This window comes from Mucor mucedo (assembly GCF_025094135.1).
Source record: "Mucor mucedo strain NRRL 3635 chromosome Unknown EV154scaffold_46, whole genome shotgun sequence".
Lineage (NCBI taxonomy): Eukaryota > Fungi > Mucoromycota > Mucoromycetes > Mucorales > Mucoraceae > Mucor > Mucor mucedo.
In genome coordinates this window covers 123738-149153 of record NW_026252330.1, presented here as the reverse complement: position 1 = coordinate 149153, position 25416 = coordinate 123738, and the positions used below count along the sequence as shown (strand labels likewise).

At 34.9% G+C, this 25416-nt stretch overlaps 6 protein-coding genes across 6 annotated transcripts; all 6 read left to right on the top strand.

Moving 5' to 3' along the window:
* Positions 1-280: 280 nt before the first annotated feature.
* EV154DRAFT_481540 (uncharacterized protein) lies at positions 281-4303 on the top strand (the record flags this gene model as incomplete). Its single annotated transcript, XM_051598394.1, has 7 exons — positions 281-403; positions 465-668; positions 839-1155; positions 1216-1295; positions 1363-2211; positions 2268-2402; positions 4122-4303. The coding sequence occupies 7 exons, from the start codon at positions 281-283 to the stop codon at positions 4301-4303; spliced, it is 1890 nt and encodes a 629-aa protein (XP_051457556.1).
* Positions 4304-8529: 4226 nt separating this feature from the next.
* EV154DRAFT_588837 (uncharacterized protein) lies at positions 8530-9915 on the top strand (the record flags this gene model as incomplete). Its single annotated transcript, XM_051606839.1, has 2 exons — positions 8530-8722; positions 8785-9915. 2 exons carry the CDS (start codon positions 8530-8532, stop codon positions 9888-9890), a joined length of 1299 nt encoding a protein of 432 aa, XP_051457555.1. The 3' UTR covers positions 9891-9915.
* Positions 9916-14656: 4741 nt separating this feature from the next.
* EV154DRAFT_588833 (uncharacterized protein) lies at positions 14657-15575 on the top strand (the record flags this gene model as incomplete). Its single annotated transcript, XM_051606838.1, has 3 exons — positions 14657-15168; positions 15226-15333; positions 15393-15575. Coding segments are annotated over exons 1-3 (477 nt in total), but the record flags the coding sequence as incomplete, so codon positions are not given.
* Positions 15576-16328: 753 nt separating this feature from the next.
* On the top strand, positions 16329-16613 carry EV154DRAFT_420881 (uncharacterized protein; the record flags this gene model as incomplete). Its single annotated transcript, XM_051595975.1, has 2 exons — positions 16329-16509; positions 16564-16613. Coding segments are annotated over 2 exons (231 nt in total), but the record flags the coding sequence as incomplete, so codon positions are not given.
* A 259-nt stretch (positions 16614-16872) lies between these two features.
* On the top strand, positions 16873-17995 carry EV154DRAFT_481536 (uncharacterized protein; the record flags this gene model as incomplete). The annotated part of the gene is made up of 6 exons (XM_051598393.1): positions 16873-16891; positions 16939-17060; positions 17114-17305; positions 17362-17448; positions 17572-17731; positions 17865-17995. 6 exons carry the CDS (start codon positions 16873-16875, stop codon positions 17993-17995), a joined length of 711 nt encoding a protein of 236 aa, XP_051457552.1.
* A 4941-nt stretch (positions 17996-22936) lies between these two features.
* Positions 22937-23686, top strand: EV154DRAFT_551797 (uncharacterized protein; the record flags this gene model as incomplete). Its single annotated transcript, XM_051605006.1, has 2 exons — positions 22937-23170; positions 23266-23686. 2 exons carry the CDS (start codon positions 22937-22939, stop codon positions 23341-23343), a joined length of 312 nt encoding a protein of 103 aa, XP_051457551.1. The 3' UTR covers positions 23344-23686.
* Between the last annotated feature and the right edge of the window lie 1730 nt (positions 23687-25416).

Below are 25416 nucleotides of genomic sequence, written 5' to 3'. Positions count from 1 at the left end.
TGTGTGGAACTCTTTTAATTATCATTTAAAACGTATAATAGTGAGCAAAAAAAAATTTAATAATGAAAAAAAAAGGTTGGATTGATTGGAAAGTACCTGCCTGCTTAAAAAAAATTATACTATTGAACTCCGGATGCACTCTATAGACAATTTGTTGAAGATAAAAATGCCGAAAGAAGTGAACAAGTACCTCCAGAACCCCCTTTGGAACCATTCACTAGATTTTCATTCAATATTGGTAATAGCATTATTTATTGCTTAAAACAACATACAACTAATCATGGTTTTTACAGATGTGTTAAAGAATTATGTTATTTATCGCTCTATTACCGGAATAGGTCGAGTTGAAGACAAGATTCAGCTTGGTACAATGTTTAGAGAAATCACACATTTAGTTGGTCTCGTAAGTCATCCATGATAATTGTTGCTGGAAGAATCTAACAAATTTTTATTCTGTAATGCAGGCCAAAGTTAATAATCCCAGCCTAGAACTTGAACCTAACCTCGCCTTTGTTGTACATCAGTACATTTACCAACTTTCTAAAATTGGATATTTCGGGAGAAAAGAAAAGCCACAGGCCATCTTTGGTTTGCCAGAAGTGTTAATCATCATCAACAATTGCTTGAAGGAAGCCTCAATCTCCGGTAACATCACTTTCGAATTTCAAGTGATAATCTTTTTTTTTGATCGTTCTTTATTCTGGTGGAAGACCTTCAAGTCTATCTAAATCTGTCAAGCATAAAGATGCAAACTATATGCAGTGGAAGGTAACAGGAAATTTACAACATATAAAAAACAATATAATCATTTTTTATTGAACCATCTCTTGTTTTTTAGCATGTACAGATCTGGACACAAGGAAGAGATGACCGTGGCTACAAGATCAACGTGGTTATTCAATTGCCGCATCTTAAAGGTCGAGGCAGGTACTTTTCTGAAAGCAATCGAACATTCAAAAAAACCTTCACTTCGGCTGTCATTGATGGCGTTGATTACGAACGTAATGGAGATTTTGCTCTTTTTATTTGCGCATTGGCATTCAGGAGAAATATTCCTATCCCTAACTCTCCTGAAGAGTGGTACCAGGGTAATTTGGCTTTACTTGAACTCAAAGAGGATAGGTTAGAGGAGCCTGTTTTTATAAACAGTTTGTTGTAAGTATACTGGGACTATTTATCTATAACTTAAACTGACTAACATTTTCATGTAAACAGTAGTGAAGAGGTCTCCCCATGGACGAGTGACAGTGCCGAGCACACCACATCCCGAAGAATAGCCAATTCTAGTCTCAACAGTAAGCTTATAAACATATTTTACATAACCGTTATTTTACTAACAAAAAAAAACTTTTTCTTCTTTAGTTAGCGGTACATTGTATTCCTTCAGAAGAAATTTTGCGCAAATTATTAATGACAATCTCTCCAACGGTACCGCCTCAACATTGATGGGTCATACTCCTGCATCCTATACTTTAAAAAAATCGTATGCCGGTAGATTTGAACGTCTTGATATGACTACTCTTGTAACCACAGGTGAAGCAGCTCAAGGCCATACCGTTGATCCACTTTTAAGACCTGCAATGTTCCATATTAAGGATATCAGTCGTTACAAATTAACAGTTGAAGAGATACGTGATGGTATCGATGGCGATGAAAAGGTGACAAATCTTTTTAATGCAAGAGCTGACTTTATCAAGGAGTTGATTAAAAAGTACGGGTCTGCGTCCAGAGACGATTGGACAGACGAAGAGAAAAAAGATCTTTTAAAACACAATAGATTATATAAGCAAGCAAGAAGGGTGGTAACCGTACGTCTGACAAAAGAAAAATTCCAAAGGCTTAACGAAATGGCTCCGCGATTTCTTGAGGTTGATGAAAATGGTACGGCTATTTTAAATGAAAATGCGATTGATCTCCCAAAGAGACCTGATCCAACACTCCCCGAGCAGCACGCTAATGCCGAAGACGATGAGTCTGATAATCAAGAAGGAAAGTCTGATGATGAGGCTGGCAATGATGACGATGAGGCTGGCGATAATGATGATGAGATTTTCGACGGTGAGGAATATTGGGCTCCCATCAACGAAGGTGAAGACGTTGACGATGAAGGAGAGGAAATTGAATACAAAGAAGACCAAGTATCGGATCAACTGAACAGCAGCCAAGAAAAGATCGAGGGTCCTCCTGGTGAGCCGAAATTACCAGAAGCAGGTAAAATTAAATCATATAATACGCATGTTCATTTATTAATACACGTTTAATTTTAGAACGTATCATTAATCGCAATGATAATTTAAGACTGCAAGACTTACTAAACCTGGTGAACATGCATTCAAGACCAACAGGCAAGTCGATGTGCCAATGGTGCCTTCAAGATGGCTTTGAGAGTCAAGAATACCAAGGTTACAAAGCTTTGCTTAGAGTGCATCTGCTTTTCAGTAGTTCCTAACGTGTTTTGTGACATTTTTGAGCATTCATCTCCGACTAGTACAAGTAATATAAAAGGAAATTTATTCATAGCCAGATTTTTTTTATGTGGGGGGATTTTTTTTTTCTTTTGAAGAAAATTTTTCAGTGGAAGTTGTCGTATTTGGGTACGATTCACTTAAGAATAATTAAGCAAATCGTTTAAATAAATAAACTATGAAATTAAAACAACCTTGATGTTGCATATCAGCATACGCCTGTATACTGCTATACAACTTCTCCTACTTCGAGTACATACTTCTATATAAAAGATTGCATGATTGGCCTAAATACGATATACGAATGACAGTTGGATACAGAATGCTATACCACTGAGTTACGATATCACCGATCGAGAAGAGAAACTTCTCAGATCAATCAAGAATTATAAGAAAGAGAAACTTAATATTAATAGTTCTCTCAATGGATTAGCTACCCAGAGAGAGAATAGAACAGCTATTAATATAAATGGTTCATTTACTTATATATTGATATAATTATACTGCTGATAAAGAGTATAAAGAAATAGTGTATGAATTAATGGATACCTAGCTTCTACAACCAAATATACAAATATCGATAAGACATTTTATATTTGGGATCGTAATTTATTCATTACAAAGATAATGAATAAATGATCAACTATTATGTTCTATTGCCAATTACACTTGACAAACAAGTATGCATCTTTTACAGTAACCGTTGCATGATCTGATAAATAAGTGTCTCGTAATACTAAAGATTTATTAGCATACTCATGCTCCCGATCCACTGATATGGGACAACGTTATCTGGAAACAATTCTAATGAGTAGTATCCATTTAACCCAAGGCGGGAAACAAAGTATAGATCTATTCCAAAACCAGAAAGGTTGACTCATCATTAAAACTCAGGAGAGTTGTGCAATATAAAAAGGATCAATTATTTCATAGCAGCAGAGTTCTTTTAGTCTATTTTTACCCCTAATAAAAATATACTTTTATCTCATTACTTTTCTATGTAATATTTTGTCAAATACCACAGAAGTAATATTGGGCCTCCGGCTGCGATTTTATAGGCCGGCTCTAAACAGCTTCAGATCAATAGTTCAAGCCTTTCAATACATAAATTATTTTTAAAAAGGGTCACGCATCTTAAGAGTATACTTTAATATATATATTCTAAATTACAAGTAATTCCACTTATTACATAAAAAAGGTTTAAACTTTTTTACCCTTTTTCAAGGTTGATGACATTGAGCCTCCGGCTGCGACTTCATAGGCTGTCTCCAAACAACTTCAAATCAATATTTCCAACCTTTCAATCACCGTAAAACTTAGTCGTGGTAAATTTACAATTTAGACCGGGACCGGAGGTTGCGGTCCAATTTTAGCTAATTACCTCTACCAGAGGTCCAAGTAACATTTAGACTTGGACCGCAAAATCAAAAAAACGCAAATGACATAAAAATTGTAAAAAATTGTTATATAAAGATAATATGTTATATTGGAAGTTGTGTTATGAAAAAAAAATGATAAATATGTTCCTTGGTGATGGCAAAGATGATGTTTGAAGAAAATACTGTTATTTTGTGTGACACAATGAAGCGATAATTTTTTTTTCGGATGTTGAAAAGCCTTTACTACATTCAAAAAAAAAAAAGAAAAAAAAAATAGCTCTTTACTCCAGAGTCCCAATCTTTCCGGCAGAACTTGACATGTCTTTCGCAAACGCATCACCAGTTTTGATGACATACTTGTATGCTGAATTGTCTGAGGAATTTAGCAATCCAACAGAAGATACAATATCCCTGGCGTCAAATACAACGAATTTTTGCTCGCTATCACCAAAGAGCTGAATCCGTGGGATAGACTTTGAGATAGGAGACACGCCATGTGTTTTTGCCAATTCACCATACACATAATGGGACCCTGGTTCATTGGCGAAGAATTGGAAACGGAAAAAGAACAGAATCTTACAAACGAACCAGTTTTTAACTGGCACGAATAGACTAAATTTGAAGAGTGTCAATAAATGCAATACGGCGATAGCAAAAACATATACTTAATTGTTCTTATGTATCGCTTCGAACATGACGAATTCACCACCACGAGAGCATGACCTATTCTTCTTCTTGTACAACTCCGAAATGTAGACTTGATTTTCATGGAATAACCTTGTCGAAATTCGAAGGTGTTGTTGTTGATGAAACGTCAATACAACTCGTTGCCTCATGCCAGTCAGCCTTGTCATACAACCCATCAACGCACGACACCAAGGGATTGTGCGATACAGACCACAAATGAGGACATCCGAAGAACCCTGCAAGAGCACACCAACCTTAGTAAAAGAATCATCAAAAGGGGACCAGAGTTGAGGATAGGTGGCATCTTGAGGATGCTGCTCGAAGTTCTTCTCGTTGCTGTCAGGGGATGCCGTTAACGCAGAGAAGTCAAAAATACCGGATGCATTGAAGAATTTAAATATTTCCTTGGTTTCCATAATGTTGCCAGCATTAATACCAGGATGAAGAGAAGACCGGATACGTTTTTTGTATGTACCAATCGACCGTTCAAGGGACTTAGCAGAATAACACCGCAATGGACTATAGAAGTTGGTTAGTATATGATCGAATAAGGATTAAGTAATTAGTAGCTTACCCCATTCTTCGGATCATGTAGGGTATGTGGTGAAGCTGATGAGGGTTGGCCTGAAAACAGTCCTGGAAATCGTATCATTGGCAAGACAGGTGTCAAGATACTTGAACCATGTTTCGAAGGACCTAAATAGAAAATAACAGTTAGGTAATTTGAATATTATATAGTTGCTCGTAAATCAATAAATTAAGTACCCATCAATTTCTTGAACCTCAGCAGACGAGATCGACCATTGCAGATGAGAAATTCGAGAGTGATAATAGCGAATTAAGAATAAAATGTAAAATTTAACAAAGTGAAATTATCAAACTGCAAAAATAAACTAAGGCTTTATTAAACAAATAAAAGGGGGTCTTTATATACACATTATTTCAGACATTGATCACAGATGGGCTGATGACGGTTGTGGGTAGATTTAGCCAGATAATACTCGGATGTAATGATCCCATATAGAAAGACCATAATGAGATGTCAATAACAATAACAATAACATTCATTCTTAAACTGTGTATGTCTTGTAGCACAACATTCAGGGGAAAATGTTGTTCTTATTAAAGATAGCTGTGGCACCTGAACGTGGCTGATGTAACCTTCATATGTTTTCATATTCATGTTATTATTTAAATGTATGCCTTATACTTGTATGAAGGATGATATGAGATCAAGCCTGTACATAAAGTAAATGATCAGTATTTAATATAAAGTACCAATAAGAATTATATTTAGGATTATCAAATGGAAGATTTAAGAAGTGTAGATAGAGTCATATATTAAGTATATAGCCTCGATCACGACAGCAGACTGATTTTTATTCCACGAGCAAGAGAAACAACCGCAATCCTGGTTTCTTTAGCAAGAAACAGAGGAGCAATTATTGTCGGAACAACGTAGACCAACCAAGCTATCCAGTCCACAGAACGGTACATGGACCGAGCGTTTTCCGAAAGTACACCTTTGAATGAGCCATTAAATTTGGAGGGGATTGTGCAACGAGATTCATCCATCGATCTTTTGACATTGAGAATGTTTTCCGTAGTGAGAGCAAAGGGGTAGCATGCCTCTTTATCAACAAACTTGTAACGACCATTGTATCTTGGGGAAAAGAGATCGAAGCAAAGCTTGCTAACGTTTGAGAACATGTGAAGCTCATCACACATGAAAAAGTCAATAGAGAGGAAGGTACTCAGCTGTCCGAAAGGCGTGGGTTCCTTGATGCCGTATCTTTCCGTTCCAGCAGGCTATAATAGGAAGAGGTATTTAATATTATATTGAAATGAAGCTCTGTCCTAGCACTTACTATTTCTTCAGTCAAAGACTCCCTTGTACGAATAGGAGCACCTCTTTCGAAAAAATACATCCCGGACTTTTTTTCCTCGACGGGGTGGCCACCTTTTACTAAGGAGGAGGGTTAGAATTTGAAAGTGTTATTTAATCAAGTTGTTTTAGTTACTAAGGCAAAATCGACACCTATACCAACTTGTATGGCCAGCAAACTTTAACAACCGTTGGTTGATCTCGATGCCATCTGCAATGACACCAAGGTTATAAACATGCGATTTAGCAACAAAGACACCATTACGTTTGATAACGATGGGCTGTTGGCTCAAGCGATCAAGACTTTGAATAATTGGGCGTAAGTACGAATCAAAGTCGGTCTTGGTATCACCAAAAAGAATTGCTATTTGGAAGGTATAATCATCTGTGTATCTAAATTGGTTGTAAAAATAAGAAATTAATACTGATTTTTAAGTTTATATAAAAAGATTATATTTTACCTGATTGATGGATCTATACTAGGAATGATGACATGGACCATTACCATACTTTGGTTGGAGACACGAGAAGTAAAACCATCTACACAGAGAACTATTCCGATTTCATGCTTACCAGCAAACAGACCTTTCGCCAGGAGCTCTTGATATGCGGAACCAGAGAAGAAATCTGTGTAGGGGTCATCATCTGTTCTAGCATCGATGACTTCCCGGTATTGCTCTACTTCTTTACGGAATTCGTCGCACGCGAGCATATGGCTTATTTGATCACCAATGTCAACCATTTTGACTACAGAACCGGACCGTCTGGAAGCAGCGCAGTGGGGACAAGCAAGCTTATCAGCATCAATAACAGGATCAAAAAGATAACAACCTTTACCCGAGCAGATTTCATGGGTGCGGACAAATGAATTGGGTATTTTCTTTTTAATCAAAGCAATGCACTCCTTAAGAAGAAGTATCTTTTTTTTACGAGAATGAGCTTGGAAAAAAAATGGTAAGTAGATGAACTTTGGCTGTATGAACAATTGTAACTTACGAGTTTTGTTTCGGTTAATAATCATTTCGATAAACATTTTTATTTTTCTTGAAGACTGGACTGTCATATTATTACTGATACAGAGATAGTTGAATTGTAAAGTATCAAGCTCATCTTGGTCAAATGGATAATCTGGTATAAAAACATTTCTGATGTTTGAATCATCTTGACTGTCGCTACTTACACGGACATCTATAATTTTGTGATCATTAGTTAAGGTATGAAATCATCAAATATCAAAAACAGTTTACCTTCCATAACCTCATCTACATCGTCAACTTCTTCAAGCTGGCATTCTCGTGCTCTTTGGAACTCTTCGCTGTCCGTGTCATCTTCGCTCTCTATGTCCGAAATCTCACCATCAATATATCGAACATGCTCTTCTTCTTGTTCGGCTATCTCTTTTTCAGTCAGCATGTTCATTTTGTTTGGATCGATACCGGCCACGTCAAAATCGCAAAATTCGGACATGTCTACATCATAGTCTTCAGAGGCAGTAACGGTAGTATTTGGAAGAAGGAGAGTGGCAACGGTGTCAGCAGTGGTAGCAGGAAGAATGGGAATATCACAAGTAGTAGCAGGACTAGTGAACTTAGGGATGCTTTTCAAAAGACGTCTAGTTAAACCTTTTTGAGAGGCACGACTTAGTTTAGCTTTCTGAGCCGAATTTGGGTTTGTCATTGTTTAAAGTATGAAGATAAAATGGATGATTTTAAAGGAAGTATCAAGCATTTTTTTTGGATTTATACCTTTTTTAATCGCTCACTACTCAATATCTTTCACAGATGTTTGCCTTATTAGATCGTATGTCCTTGTCAAAAACCAAATCACAAGTAAAATGTACTTTCGTGTAAAAGAATATTTTTATTTCGGTTTGATGGAGCGATATTCCATGACGTAATGAAGAGTGATGATTGGTATTTCTTATACTTTCCCAAAAAGGAGCATAAGACCGAAAGGCTCATACAAAAACAAAAAAAGGTACATGACCGAAAATGCATATATTTAAGGTTAATTTTTTTTGGTATTTCATTTTTTTTTCTGCATCTTATTTTTAGTCCTGAACAATGAATTCCAATTATCCTTCCAATCAATCCAATGAAATGCAACGAAATCAATGGTCGAGTCTATGAAGAGAATGGTTTATTCTATGAAAGCAATGATCGATATTGTTAACAAATCTATTAGCATAATCCCTGACTTGGTGAAGACAGCTGTAGCTTCTGAAGAGCCCGGAAATACGGTAACAAAACGTAAAAGGATTAGCAGCAAGTCGGCGCTGGGTTCAAGCTCTTGTCGAAGTGAAGAAGGTGAGATTTATAAAATGAAGCCTTATTGTTCATTCACTAATCATAAATGATTGATTTAATAGAACACAAAGCAGAACAGCGTATGATCAAAAACTGTATCTCAAAGGCCATTCAGTATTATCAGACGAACGACATAGCCCTCGGAAATCACAACAATTTGAATTCCCTAGGCATGAGAACTATACCTGATCCAAAGGCATACAACGTTGAACATGTCAAAAAAGTAACTAAGGACTACTTCAAGACTCTCGTTTACGGAGCTGACGATGAAACCGTCAAAGAAAACCCGATGTATGAAGCAATGGCTACCCAGGCTTACAGCAATACGTTTCATATAGCAAACATGTTTCTTGGGGTATATTGCAAGGACAAGTACCGGGTGAATGGATCTTGCTGGACTGATTACAAGAAAAAAGATTGGCATATTATTATGGTGTATATGTTGGAGAGAATTGTGTATTATTGGAATAACAATAGCAGCAATCCTGGGGTGCCATCAGGGTCCGGTAGAATGTCTGACCTCGCCGCAGAAAATCCCTTTTTGCCTCTGCATTTGGCCATGAATAATTGGATTGCTCGTAATATGATCATTTCTTTGTTGGGTAATACCAAGAAACTGGTACGTAATATTAATGGTCATAAACGTGTGATGTTACTAACTACAATCTTTCATCAGCGCCCAAACCCCGTAGCAAGTGTCGAATCTTCTGGATCCATGTCAGGCCCCATGGCTGCGCTCAACATGAATACCATTCCTCGTTCCCCCATGGCTGCGCTCAACACGAATACCACTATTTCTCGTTCCGCTGAATCGGATACATATCTGGAGCATGATTTCACACCAGTATATTTGGAAGGGGGTCAAGATGAGCAAGACCAACCTGCCCCATCGCAGAATGAGAGTTTCTCTGTGCCTGGTACGGATTCTGTCCAATCTCCCCACCCCTCTCCCTCTCCATCTCCCCGCCCCTCTCCCTCTCCATCTCCTCGCCTGTCTGCATCTGTCTGCTTGTCACCTGCTTCTTTACCTCCACCCCCTGAGCCATCTACTTCGTCTTCAAAGATTGACCAAAGAGCTGAAAAAAGGGCCGCAAAAAAGGCAGCAACCAAACGGGCAAGGGATGAGTTGATAATAGAAGGACGCTCTCGTAGCAAAACTAAGCCTTAATCCGCATTGGGTTTTAATTTTTTTTCTTTAAATAAACTCGTTTTTTTTTTTTTTTTTTTTTTTTTTCTTTTCTTTCTTTTTCTAAAAACTTTTTTTTTCAAAAATTATAGTAAGTACCTCAAAACATCACATCCTCATATAACTAACTGAAAAGCTATTAGATATATTGTTATATATCGTACTGGCTTTTATGGCTTAACTTACCACTGCATTCTTTCGCGTACATGGTTGCTGTCCACTCTAAATAGATGATTGTCACCTAAAGCGAGTAAGCCTTTTTTAAAATACTGAAAACCGTGTTTATATATTTTAACTCTATTTTATAGTTGTTTACAGCTCAGCAAAAGGTACTTCATGTGATTGTCAACTACAATGTGAGTATTAAAAAAATTGAAAGCCTTGCTTATATTTTCTAACTGTATCTTTCTTAGTTCAATCTAGCTTTATCAAAGGTAAGTCATATATCTAGCTTGTTATCACTTCTGCATCTGCACTGTGAAACTTTTTATCGGTCCAATTTTTTGAAAAAAATGAAAAAGTTAGACCGGCGGTAACGGTCCAAAAATCGGTCGCATTTTTGGACAGATTTTGTAAGAAATCGGTCGCATTTTTGGACCGATACTGATGATTACAAGCGATGGTTTTGGCAAATAATTCTATTGGATAATAATACAGTTTACGTATTCAGTTCACGAGTTGCTACCCTTGTAAACCCAAAAGTTTAGACATCATATATTGAATAAAAAAAAGACATTTTATTGAAAAAAAAAAGAAAAAGAAAAAAAGAGCCACAAATGTTTGAATAAATAAACGCAGAGATTGGTTTTACAGATGAAAGACGAAACTAATCCGCCCATACCAACTTATTGAGCTAGTAGTTACAACTGTTATAGACAAACGCGTCTGGGCGGTACTTACCTATAATAAGAACTAACGTTAATAACGAGTATAAAAAAGATAAAAAAACACATCATACCTTAATAAAGAAACAGGTCGTCCGGGTCTAAATTTACAAGCAGTAAACGTACAGTAAATCTATAGACATATATTGATATTAATAACAGGAATGAAGGTGACTATAGCGATAAATCTTACCTCGAAAAGAATGTAGTTCATCTACCATGAACGCAAACACAATATTTATTATTCATAAACTACATCAAACAGAGTTACATAACTGTAAAAGGTTAATTTTATGTTAAATTATGGTATCAATTATTATACATACTATTTCATGGTCATTTGTCAAAAAGAAAACAGAAAAAAGGAAAATAAGAAAGAAAAAAAAATATTAGATTTATAAATAATGATTTTTTAAACTCAATAGATATTACGTACAGGAACGGTACACACAAACATAGAGTACTCTTCCAGTGCGTTTGATAGATACTTTCAATGACCCTTTGACCACTCTTTTGTTTCCTATAACTTGTCTCTTTACAAGATGGAAAAAATGGGGAAACTAGAAAGAAAATTCTAAGACGGAGGGTGATTTCAATAAAAAGTGTTGCGGCTATTTATTGAGTGGCAAAAATTTGGACATAAAGCACATGGCTTTTAATACTATAAACATTTTATTTGTAATATATATGTGACAAAAAAATGTCAATACTTTGTCATAGAGACATTTAAGTAGTGAATATGTTTTGATAGTTATTCGTCCGTTAAAACCAGCGAAGAAGTGAAAAAAAAAAAAAAAAAAAAAAAAAAAAAGCGTAAGTCAATTGAAAGCACGATACAAAAAAAGCCTAATCGTGTAACACCAAACGCGTAAAGAACAAGATACACTTTTTGACCCCCTGTTGCGGTCACCGTATTAACTTAATAAATTTTCTTTTAATCATATAAGTTATATAGGTATCGTAATATATGTTTATTAAACTACAAAACTCGATTTTGCAGTGATTTTCATTTATATTTTAAAAATCGGTATCGGTGCAATCTTCAAAAAAGACCGCCGGTATCTGTAATTTCTAAAAATTGCACCGATACCGGCGGTATCGGTCCAAAATATGTTTAGACCGGTAAAAAGTTTCAGGGTGCTGGTAGTCTCCGTATGCAACCAGGACAACCAACACTATATTATGTATGGTATCTGTTTGTTGTTATCCTTACACTACACAGTATCCATTTAAACAGGCGTTTCGTAGTTTTTATACGTGTATAAACCATTCATAAATTATTTCGTTATAAAATAAAAACCAATATAAACATTATTTTTGCACCTCATATTCTATTATTTCCAATGTTATTTTTTGTAAAACCCATTTAATATTGCAAGAGTCAATAGCCCTAGTTTAGTATACATTTAAAGAATATCCTCCAATACCATCTCGTTAAATAATAAGGTTATGATGTTTTCATTCGTTAGAAACTGGAAGTAGCGGTCGGTTTTCATGCGTACATGAACCGCGACCGCTAGTTCAGGTACAAATTAATTACCGCGACCGCTAGTTCAGGTACAAATTAATTACCGCGACCGCTGGTCGAGGTACAAAATAATTACCGCGACCGCTGGTCTAATTTTTTCGCGGTCCAAATTATACTTCGACCGGAAAAACAATTTGCGGTGCATGTTAAATTCATTGAGGAGATAGCGTTTATCTATTTTTTGGAAAGCGGAGCCAAAAATGGTTCATTATAACATAGATGCACTGTACTCGTAACAGTACACAAGTATATGAATAATGGCCTTACACGTGTGTGTGTGTATCGGTTTTGTAACTTGCAATTTAATTATTTTTTAAAAAAAACGAGGCTTTTTCAAACCAAACCTCCGTTTCGGTAATAATTTGACCTTCGCTGCGCTGCGGTAAATTTTTGACCTGCACTATGGTTCGGTAAGCTGCGCTTTGAAAAAGCCTCGTGCTGCCGAAGACCTGTTTTTGAAATAACAAACTTGACATATATTAATTAACCATGAAGCCCATGCACCATTATAACTTAAGCTACGCTGCCTATTATTAGTTTGATACTGGAGTAAACTTTGATATTTCTCAATATATGTATAAATACCTGGGAAAAGACGATATCCCTAGACCAAGGCAGGAAAGTTGATCTGCGCAAAAAGTATTAATTGTTTATTTATCTGATTAACTTTCTATGCGCAGTGTTTTTGTTTCATAATGAAAGACATGATAATCCAAAAAATTAATTTCAAAGGCGACCCCTTCATCGACCTAAAACAATCAATTTTCCAGTTGTTCTCGAATAATGACATATTGTTTGTGAAAAAGTGTTCATATACTGTTTCTCTAAACTCGATAATATAATGCTTAATACTATTGGTTGTTATACTGGGCCGGAGGATAACCTCCACCCCGAAAACCCCATAGTAACAATTTTATTTGCAATGATTTTTTCCGTAAAAGTCACTTTTTATATTATGACTTTCTCCAAACAATCAGTTTTTATATATGATCTTTTTTTTTAGTCTAATGTTAAATATTATGGGTCGTGTTCTTGGGAGGAGTGGTTTTACCATCCTCTAATTTTGTATCTCGGCACAGAAATATTACGCCATAAAAAAATCATGCTTTAAAAACACAGCGCTTTAAAAAAAAAAGGAATATTGTTTTTCAGAAGGTAACAATTTAATGCTAAATAATATGGGCCGTATTCTTGGGGGGAGGGGTTCCCCCCCAAACCCCCCGCACCCCCTCAAAAAATTCGTAACTTTGTGACTGTTTTTTACAATTTCTAATTCCTATTATTTTTATATGTTAATATTCGATGATTGATGGCTGACACGTAGATGACAAGGTGCTGACAAAGAATTACCAAAATTAATGCATCTACGTGACACGATCATGACAATTTTATCCACCATGTTGCGTCTTTCCGCAACTTGTCGCGGAATTCCACTACCGAGTCTGCGGCTGTAATTGTTGTTGACATCTCATTATGGCCTTTCTATTTGGGATCTATGCATCCGAGTATTATCTGGATAAATCTACCCACAACCGTCATCAGCCCATCGGTGATTAATGTCTGAAATAAAGTATATATAAAGACCCCTTTTATTTGTTTAATAAAGCCTTAGTTAATTTTTGCAGTTTGATAATTTCACTTTGTTAAATTTTACATTTTTTCTTAATTCGCTATTATCACTCTCGAATTTCTCACTCTATTACATTCTTTAAGAGAGAGTTCTTCCTAAACTAATATAGCCCGATTTTTTTCTCTTTACACAAACTTTTTTACAGATGACAAAATAAAATTTGCCATTTACAATGGGGAGACCCAAAGATGTCCGGAAGGTGTTTTAAAGTGCAACAATTCATAAACATTCATCGGATTTATCCCGGTTAAACATCTTTCAGCGATAAATTAGATTTCTCTGTCAAAAAATTTGAGAATCACCAGTGTAAAAATCCGACTTTTTAGTTCTGAAAATGTCCGTTTTAACATAAATTGTTCATTATAAAATAGATACACTGTAATTGATTTAAAAACTTCAAAGTTTATTTTATTCACACCCATAGTAAATAAAATTGAAAGACTTATTATATACTTGCTAAATTCCTTAAACACATAGATCATGCAATCCGACATTGGAGTATGTTCGCCCTTTTTCCTGTACTGTATTTCATAAACAACGAATAAAAGATGAAAATAATCAAGGATTTTGAAAGAAAATCTGAAGGTGTTATTTCTCTCACGAAGTTTGCGATTAGTTTAGGGGAATATGTATCTTTATTCTGCTATTATCAGGAAATGACTAACATGACAATCACAATAGGTGTCTTTGGACGAAACATGAACTATTTGTCAGCTCCAAGTAAAGAGCATGACAAAGTATTGACGGAGACCTACTTCGAAACCGAAATAAAGTTGATAAACGCCTACGTTATCGGTTTTGAAAGGTAAGGGTCAGAGCTAATACATTCACATACCCCTTTTTTGTACCAGAAACTGGATTCCAACTGTATGTTAAATGTCTACTCCCAACACTTTTGCCATGAATTCCCAAAAGCCAACTCATTTTACAGATACATTCTATTCTGAGGCTTACGAATAACCCTTTTCCCCATGTACGTGTCTTAGTTTTCATGATGATTTACACGCTCATGTTTTCTCTGTAGAGTTTTTTATGACAGAAGAGCATCGTAACTGGAACCCAAATGCTTATCTCATGCAGCTTGTACAGAAGAATCCTACAATTACCGCTCGGAACGGAAATAAAGCTCCCGCAGAAGATATCGAAATAACGCAATCTTATGTTATTCTCGGTACAATTGCAGATACGATGCTGCGTCAAATGGAAGGTGCTTTGAATGTAAGGATAGGCGCAAAGAAAAATCGTTGAGAAAAGCTAATAAAAAAATTTGTTTAGTCTGTAAAAGGAGAAGCAGCTATTAATAGCTTCTGGAGAAACTCTGCTACTATTGCTTCAACCTCTATTAACTACGAAAAATTGAAGGTATGTTACATTATTCTATTAGTTCACTATTACAAAAACATTAACCTAAAATGCCTGTATTGTACCAATTACGACGACAGATGGCCGAAGAAACTGTCGATGAAGGTCTAAGTGGAAGTAGGAAGAAGCCACGAGTACGGGGTACGCAATTGTTTGAGACCAATAGAGTAGAAAGGCAAGAAGATGAAGGTGAAGCTCAGGACATTCCCAACAATAGTAGCGAAGAAGATGACGAAAATGATGTTGGTGATATTTGGAAATCATGGAAATTTTTATTAAAAAGTATAAGAGAATCCACTGTTTTACCAGGATTAAGGTAACATAATAACTTTTCATTATTTAATAATATTAATACTTAAAATCCGGTTTCTTTTTTAGTCCTGAATTACACAATGTAATTTGGTGTGCTAAAGAAGATCTTCGTAGATCAGTGCTGCCTGTAGAGCGTTTCCAAGAACTGAACAATCAAGTTCCAAATATCAAAATGCAACAAGTTGATCGTATTTTTAGAAATTGTTATTGGAGGCTTACGGTACAGTAAGCCAAAAAAAAATATTTAAATGAGGAGAACAACACAACTTATATTCAAAATGATAACAAGGGTAATCAAAAAGAACGGCTTAATAAAGTTGAGATGTTTCGAAATTGCCGTAGTACAGTTTATTTGATTGTCAAGCGCGATTTAATGACATGCATCTTACAAATATTGTAAGTTGTATCACAATTTAAGTTTTCATTATATCCAAAAAACAATTACCATTTTTGTAAATGTACCCTTTTTGATTGTTCGTCAGAAACCATATTTTCTTCCGAAAGTAACTTTCGATATTATGTTTTTAATCTTCTATTCCAAGCATGTAACAAATATTTCAAGGATCTTGGTATTTGATGTAACCTTCAATGCAAGTGAAGTAGAACGGAAAGCCATGACAGTTCAACTACAACACCAAGGCATTACGGATAAAAGTCTAAGATACAATGCAAATGGAACAATTTTATTGAATAGCATTTAAACCGAAGTATTGTTATCTGAAGGATCTTCATCATTTGATGAAAACAACAAAGGAAGAACTAGCTCTGACCACTACAAAGCGATGTTTGGTTCATTAATAATGCTTCGTACTATCGCCAGAAAATATATTTACACTCGCTTTCATAGTTTTAAGAACTTGAAAGTTCATTTTATTCACATACATAGTAAATGAAATTCAAAGACTTATTACATACTTGCTAAATTCCTTAAACACATAGATAATGCAATCCGACATTGGAGTATGTTCGCCCCTTCTCCTGTATTGTAATTCACGAACAACGAACAGAAGATGGATAAAATCAAGGATTTTGAAAGAAAATCAGATGGTGTTATTCCTCTCAGGAAGTTTACGATTAGTTAAGGGGTATATGTATCTTTATTATTTTATTATGAGGAAATGACTAACATAATAATCACAATAGGTGTCTTTGGACGACACATGAACTATTTGTCAGTTCGAAGTAAAGAGCATGACAAAGTATAGACGGAGACCTACTTCGGAACCGAAATAAAGTTGATAAACGCCTATGTCATCGGTTTTGAAAGGTAAGGTTCGGAGCTAATACATTCACATACCCTTTTTTTTGTACCAGAAACTGGATTCCAACTGTATGTTAAATGTCTACTCCCAACACTCTTGCCAAGAATACTCAAAAGCCAAATCATTTTACAGATACGTTACATTATGAGGCTTACGAATAACTCTTTTTCCCTGGTACGTGTGTTGGTTATTTTGATGATTTACACGCTTATTTTTTCTCTGTAGAGTTTTTTATGGCAGAAGAGCCTCAGAACTTGAACCCAAATGCTTATCTCATGCAGCTTGTACAGAAGAATCCTACAATTACCGCTCGGGACGGAAATAAAACTCTCGCAGAAGATATCAAAATAACGCAAGCTTATGTTATTCTCGGTACAATTGCAGATACAATGCTGCGTCAAATGGAGGGTGCTTTGAAAGTAAGAATAGGCACAAAGAAAATCCTAGAGAAAAGCTAATAAAAATATTTGTTTAGTCTGTAAAAAGAAAGGCAGCTATTGATAACTATTGGAAGAACTCTGCTACAATTGCTTCAACCTCTATTAACTATGAAAAACCGAAGGTATGTTACGTTATTCTATTAGTTTGCAATTAAAAAAAGGAATTAACCTAAAATGCCTGTATTGTACCAATTACGACGACAGATGGCCGAAGAAATTGTCGATGAAGGTGTAAGTCGAAGTAGGAAGAGGCAACGAGTACGGGTACGCAATTGTTCGAGAGCAATAGAGTAGAAAACCAAGAAGATGAAGGTGTAGCTCAGGACAATCCCAACAATAGTGGCGAAAAAGATGACGAAAATGGTGTTGGTGATATTTGGGAATCCTGGAAAATATTATTAAAAAGTATAAGACAATCCACTGTTTCACCAGTCTTAAGATAACATAATAACTTTTCATTATTTAATAACATTGATACTTAAAATCTGGTTTAATTTTTGTCCTGAATTACACAATGTAATTTGGTATGCTAAAATAGATCTTCAGAGACCAGTGCTGCCTGTGGAGCTTTTCCAAGAGCTAAACAAGCAAGTTCCAAATATCAAAACGCAACCAGTTGATCGTATTTTTAAACAAGTGTTATGGGAGGCATACGATACAGTAAGATAAAAAAAAAGGTTTAAATGTGGAGAACGACACAGCCTATATTGAAAATGATTACTGGTTAACCATAACAAATGGGTTGCTAAAGCTGAGTGTGGTATTTGAAAAAATATTATAATAGAAAAGTAATGATATAATAGTATATTTTTATTAGAGGTAAAAATAGACTAAAAAGAACTCTGCTGTTATGAAATAATTGATCCTTTTTATAATTCACAACTCTCCTGAGGTTTAATGATGAGTCAACCTTTCTGGTTTTGGAATAGATCCATACTTTGTTTCCCGCCTAGGGTTAAATGAATACTACTCGTTAGAATTGTTTCCAGTTAACGTTGTCCCATATCAGTGGATCGGGAGCATGAGTATTCTAATAAATCTTTAGTATTACGAGACACTTAGATATCAGATCATGCAACTGTTACTGTAAAAGATGCATACTTGTTTGTCAAGTGTAATTGGCAATAGAACATAACAGTTGATCATTTATTCATTATCTTTGTAATGAATAAATTACGATCCCAAATATAAAATGTCTTATCGATATTTGTATATTTGGTTGTAGAAGCTAGGTATCCATTAATTCATACACTATTTCTTTATACTCTTTATCAGCAGTATAATTATATCAATATATAAGTAAATGAACCATTTATATTAATAGCTGTTCTATTCTCTCTCTGGGTAGCTAATCCATTGAGAGAACTATCAATATTAAGTTTCTCTTTCTTATAATTCTTGATTGATCTAAGAAGTTTCTCTTCTCGATCGGTGATATCGTAACTCAGTCGTATAGCATTTTGTATCCAACTGTCATTCGTATATCGTATTTAGGCCTACCATGCAATCTTTGAGATAGAAGTATGTACTCGAAGTAGGAGAAGTTGTATAGCAGTATACAAGCGTATGCTGATATGCAACATCAAAGGTTGGTTTAATTTTATGGTTTATTTATTTAAACGATTTGCTTAATTATTCTTAAGTGAATCGTACCCAAATACGACAGGTATGCAACATCAAAGTTTGTTTTATTCTTATAGTTTATTTATTTAAACTATTTGTTTAATTCTTCTTACGTGAATCATACCCAAATAGGACATTAACATACGACTCCACAATTGGTCTTAACGGGTTGTATGCATATATTTCTACCTGTGAATTTTGTGGCAGTAAAGCCATGTTTGTAGGATGTGTGGTGATGACCATTTTGAAATTTTTTGCGGTCTGAATTACGTCTTCGAAAATAAGATCCTCTATAATTTTGGGGTAGACGCCTTGTTCTAGTAGATCTTGCGTCTATTCAGTCTTTCTTTGCTTGACTTTCAGTATTACATTCATTGCTCGTCTAAGATGTTGACCAAATATCGTGCTGATGTTATTGATATACGACTGTTTTACGTTTCTCTTTCCATCAGAGATAACTGCTGTTGATACTTTAGTCTGAAAGTTTGATAGTTTCTGAAATTCAAATAGCTTGGTAAATAGCGGCTAGTATAATTGCGATACTTTATAACTTATTCTGCACGAGTATTTCCCCTTGTCTATTCTACTAAAAAAAGCCATACTTCAGTAAAACATATTTTATGGATACGTTCTTTAAGGCCACATGGAGGATCTGCTTGGAATTTATTGAGGAATATATACTTCGAAAAACAATATGCATACTTTGGCGTAGTGTAAAAACTCCAACAAAACCGTGTTGTTTTGTCAAAGATGACTGCTTCCAACCGATGCCAGTAATTGACAATTTCATTGCGATTATCCGTTCTTTTGTCGGGAGAGATGCCTCATCCATGTTACAGTATATAATGGCAGTATAAGAAATATGTTTCTAAAAAAATAAATAAAGATTACATTACAATTAAGAAAGAATTAAAACCTGAAAGAGAAAAAAGTTTTGTTAAAAGGAGAAGATCTTCTATATGTATCTCTCTCTTGTTTATTTTTTTGAAAATCCAATATTTTCCCTTTGTTATATGGTACTTTTTGTCCGGGCTAGAGTGTACATAAAACGTGAGGATAGAATACCAGTAGTGTGTTCACTTAAACTAGTATTGTAATTGAAGAGAACATGTGTTCGTTGGTGGTAACAGATACACTGTGTTTTACTCAAATACAATATAAACTAGATAGAAAAATAAAACTAAAAAAATAAGCCTTTTACACCCCAATTTTGAAGAATGACAACTGAAAAAGAGTGTTTAATACTTTAGTTTGTTAAGTCAAAACGCAATTTGAGTCCAGATACAACATCAAAAATTTATATAATGACTGTATGGATTATTAAGATGTTTAATTTTTGTTTATTTCGTCAATTATTATCCTACTAAATTTTCTTCCATTCTTGATGGACTTTTTTTTGTGAACTTGAACAAATTTCCTCCGCGCTTTGCGCAAATATTTTAAAAAATTAGTATTTATATATATATATTTATATTATAAGTAGACTTCGAATGCTTCATTTCATTTTTGTTTTGCCTACCGTCGAGGGGGACGGTGCGTCTGGTGAAAAAAAAAAGACACATGACCACGATTGCAATTCCGAAACAACAATTGAAAACAAATTCAAAATTTGGTCGATGGAAGCTATGTAGCACGTTAGATTCTTACGAATTGTCGAACTGTAAATTCAAACCTTTGTTTTGTCATCTGTATAACATTTGGTATGTAAATAATAACATCGAGATCTATTTTTATTTCAAGAATATTCAAATAAAGAAGATAATAGATCCGGATATTCAATACAGGATTATTTCATCCAGGAAATAGATTGTTCTTTTTTTTAAAAAAAAATCGGAGGCATAATTATTTCATTATAAAATAGATACCCCAAAAATTGTATGGTCGTCTTTTAATTGTCTACCGGCGGGTTGACCGGTCGTCTTTTAATTTTTGACCGGCGGAATGACCGGTCATCTCTTAAATTTCGGCCGTCGGGTTGAACGGTCGACGTATAAACGCTAAAAGTCGGCCGGAGTGGTTTTTATCTCTAAATGAACTCGACGTTTATGCTATTTTTTATTGCAGCATAATATATTGTTGTAACAGTTGTTCTAATTTACCACAACAGCTATCAGAGAAAGATTGCGAATCAATGAGTCCCAAGTGTTGTGCCAGGGCCGTATAGAATTCAGACACAATTAAAGTAGAGTTACAGAGAGTCCACAAGAACTATTCTAACAGAATGGTAGTGATCTCGCGTAATCCAGGTTTTAAATATTTTAAAAAAATGTTTGCATATCACAGTAAAAATTTATTTCAAGAGGCATAATTCAGTAGTTTTGTCTTTTGATCTCTGGATCAAATTAATTAACAGAAAGGATAAATGATCCGACTGAGAAATTCGAGAGATAAAGCAACGAATTAAGAATAAAAATAAAGAAATTTGACGAAGTAAAATTATCAAACTGCAAAAATAAGCTCAAGTCTTTATTATACAATAAATTGGGTTCTTTATATACATATTCAGGGCTGGCTAAATATCAATCATTCAAGTGAAACCTGTCAAATATACAATAGGCGTATTGTCAATTAAAGATCGAGCATCTCATGGTACCTTCGAGAATCTTGTTATTGACGAGCGATCATATCATTGGATTGTATTATCTGGAATAAATGTATGACTATTGTTTTCTATATGTTGATGAGTAATCAATGCGTAGTAAATAGAGTGTAATAGCATGTATTTGATTTAAAGAGTAATGCAATAATGATTTATAGAAAGGTTATCAAATAAGAAAGAAAGAATTGATGATAGAGTTATATCTGTATATAAGCTCGATCACAACACCAGCCATTCCTACCTCTTCATGGACACGTTCTACGCGGTCACCGCGGTTCAAATTCGCCGTAAATGATAGTTCTGGAATGCCATTTTGGAACATCAATCGTCTGGCGGCAAGCCCTCCTTGAACCAATCTTCGCGTAAACTCGTTATACATCACGCGCATCATCATACAAAAAATATTTTTTAACACGCGAGTATTGCTAGTGTTATCGTTCAGAACAAAATATATGTTTATCAACGAAGTCGTGTATTGCCCAATGTTTCTGGATCGCATCATATCAATGAACTGATCGCCAGGCCCATTTCCACGAATCATGTTGCTGATGATGTTGGAGCGTTCAGTCAACCTCGTCAAATATCGCTCCGTGTCATGTCGGATTAGTCGGCGCGTCATAACCTCCTCAACACGTTGATTACGTCGAGTTCCTTGATGTTCCTCCACAGGTTCCTACACAAACGGGGCAAGACAGGCTCACCTCCTTCGTCTCGACACAACAAGGGAACAATGTCAATAGCACGATTGGCCAAATTCAAATGCCCATGAACCATATGTCCAAAGAAAGTTAGATTGTTCTCAGACACAAAGCGAACTCCACCTTCCTCCAGCAAGTCAAATAAGTCTTGAGCAATGTCATTAACCTCGTTTTGCAAGTATTCTAAAAATTGTCTTCGAATAGTAGGGACCATTTAGTGTATTAATAAGATAATAGTTGGGAAAAAAATAATAAACCATTTCGTAAAAGAAAAATCTTATTTTATATCTTTTTGTAATCATTTATCTAATAATAGCAGCCAAACATGTATCATGTCTTTTTTTCTCACGTCGAATGAAATCCAGTTTATCTTCTTTCATTTTTTCATGATATATCATTTCATCGCATGACCACATCACCCCCTTTAACAAGACTTTATCTTGACTACATTCCATCCCGTCATCACTCGTTTATCTTGTTTTCTTATCAAACTGACATCATCTTAAATTTGTCTTATTTTTAGTCTTTTATCATTCAAACAGGTTCTTTTCCAATTTATCATCATTCCCTTTACAACTCTACCCCTTTTATCAACATAACATGACATCAATTAAATAAAACATGTCTCAAAAATATAATTTACTTGGTGTATTAAAATGATAGACTACCACTGAACCACACTTATCAAGTATGGCCCTTCCTTGGAATCTTACATTTGCTCTTATTCGTAACACTCCATGTACCTCTGCTTCGTTTTCTGTCCTCTTCTTCCGTACTCTTTTTTTTTCTCTTTTCTCTACCATCGGACTTGAGACGAAATCGTCATGTTTTCAGTCAATTTACATCTCAAATTCCAGGATTTTTATTTTCCTTTCCATGTGGTGTGAGAAATTCGAGAGTGATAATAGCGAATTAAGAAAAAATGTAAAATTTAACAAAGTGAAATTATCAAACTGCAAAAATAAACTAAAGCTTTATTAAACAAATAAAAGGGGGTCTTTATATACACATTATTTCAGACATTGATCACAGATGGGCTGATGACGGTTGTGGGTAGATTTATCCAGATAATACTCGGATGTAATGATCCCATATAGAAAGACCATAATGAGATGTCAATAACAATAACAATAACATTCATTCTTAAACTGTGTATGTCTTGTAGCACAACATTCAGGGGAAAATGTTGTTCTTATTAAAGATAGCTGTGGCACCTGAACGTGGCTGATGTAACCTTCATATGTTTTCATATTCATGTTATTATTTAAATGTATGCCTTATACTTGTATGAAGGATGATATGAGATCAAGCCTGTACATAAAGTAAATGATCAGTATTTGATATAAAGTACCAATAACAATTATATTTAGGATTATCAAATGGAAGATTTAAGAAGTGTAGATAGAGTCATATATTAAGTATATAGCCTCGATCACGACACACACCGGGTACAATGAGTATATCTGTATGCTCCAATTTGGAAGATATCAACAATGCATGTCAAATTATCTTGGAAGACGTAGAACAAAACATGTATGTGAACATTGGATTTGACTGTGAGTGGATAGCCAGAAATAATAGCTCTTTTTATTCCGGATTAAGAAGAACTCCATCATCTCTGAATGAAGTATCTCTTATTCAAATTTGTTACAAAGACAAAATATATTTGCTTCGTACATTTGAGTATACGGCGGAGGACTATCCTGAAAAGTTGAAACACCTTTTGGAGTGCGAAAATGTCAAGAAAATCGGTAAAAATGTAACTGGTGATTTTACTCGCTTACAAAAAGGGTATCAAATAAACCCCAAAGCTTTGATTGAGTTGGGTTCAGTCTGTAAACATAAAGGTGTCATAGAAAAAAAATCCTTCTCTTTGGCAAAAATATGTGCTGTTGTTCTGAAAGCATCATTACCAAAACCCAATAACATCAGCACAGCGGCGCACCAAATGGTAAAATGTTGCTAAAACACACCAAAAACACACCATCATTGATTGCTTAAATGGCCGATTTAAGCAATCAATGATGGTGCATTTTGTGTAAATTCACAATGAATGATTGTTAAAACTCACATTGAATGGTTGTGCGTTTTCTCATCCAATGGTGGTTTTTTACCGTTATACGCTGTTTCTTTATGAATGTATATGGACCTTTTAGCAATCGTACATTGCATTATTATTCGCACAGATGCATCCCTTTTACAAATACACACTTGATATTCAACACTAGTTTATTAATTGTTCACATGGATATGGTGCTTACATAGGAAATATGGTTTAAAAAGACGTTTAAATTTTGTTTAAAAATGATTTATTTTGAGATTTTAAACTGGAAGCAATTTTAAGTATACTATACGTCATCTCTAAAAGCTATAGGGAATTATTCGCGTGTAGATATTTACAGTACTCACATACTAATAACCTGGTAAGGAAGCAACAGAATCGCCTGACAGACTTACATGTATACAGGTAAAGAGCCATATAGTTCTTAGAAGTAACCTAGAATAAACAGCCTATGATAAAATACGGCCTAAAATAAAAAAAAGAGACTAAAACAAAAAAAAAATAGCCTAAAATAAAAAAACCGCCTAAAAACAATTAGCCTTATATTTTTTTAAAATACCTAGTTATTGACAGTAAAGTGCTCAGCATCTATACAACATACAAATCAGAAAGACGTATTAAACGTCATAGGCAACCACAATTACCCTAGATACATCATGTTTTAAACATTTCTTGGTGAATATACCTAACAATTCTTAATAAGATAAGATGGGTACACTCACTAGCATTGTAAATTTATTCAAGTTTACCACCTATAACTTATGTTCTTGTAGTGTATTACATGAATTGAAATCTAAGAATTATTTTATCGAAAGTGAAAAAAAGTGAAAGTGAAAGAAAGAGAGGAACAGAGACAGAAAAAAAAACGGGTTTATGAATCTCATTATCACATTATTTTAAAGAGCGAATTATTCTTCTCGTCTTCTTTATTGCAAGGCCCGCAACAGCCACAGGGCGATCTACTCCTATATTTGTAGCGGCACTAAACATTTCTTAGCAGTTTTGGGGGGTATGAAGCAGAAGTTTCACAGTTATAATGTTGCAACTTTGACTTAAAGCTCTGTAGGTGAAAAATACAGAAAGTAAGCCCTGATAACAGTAAGCGACA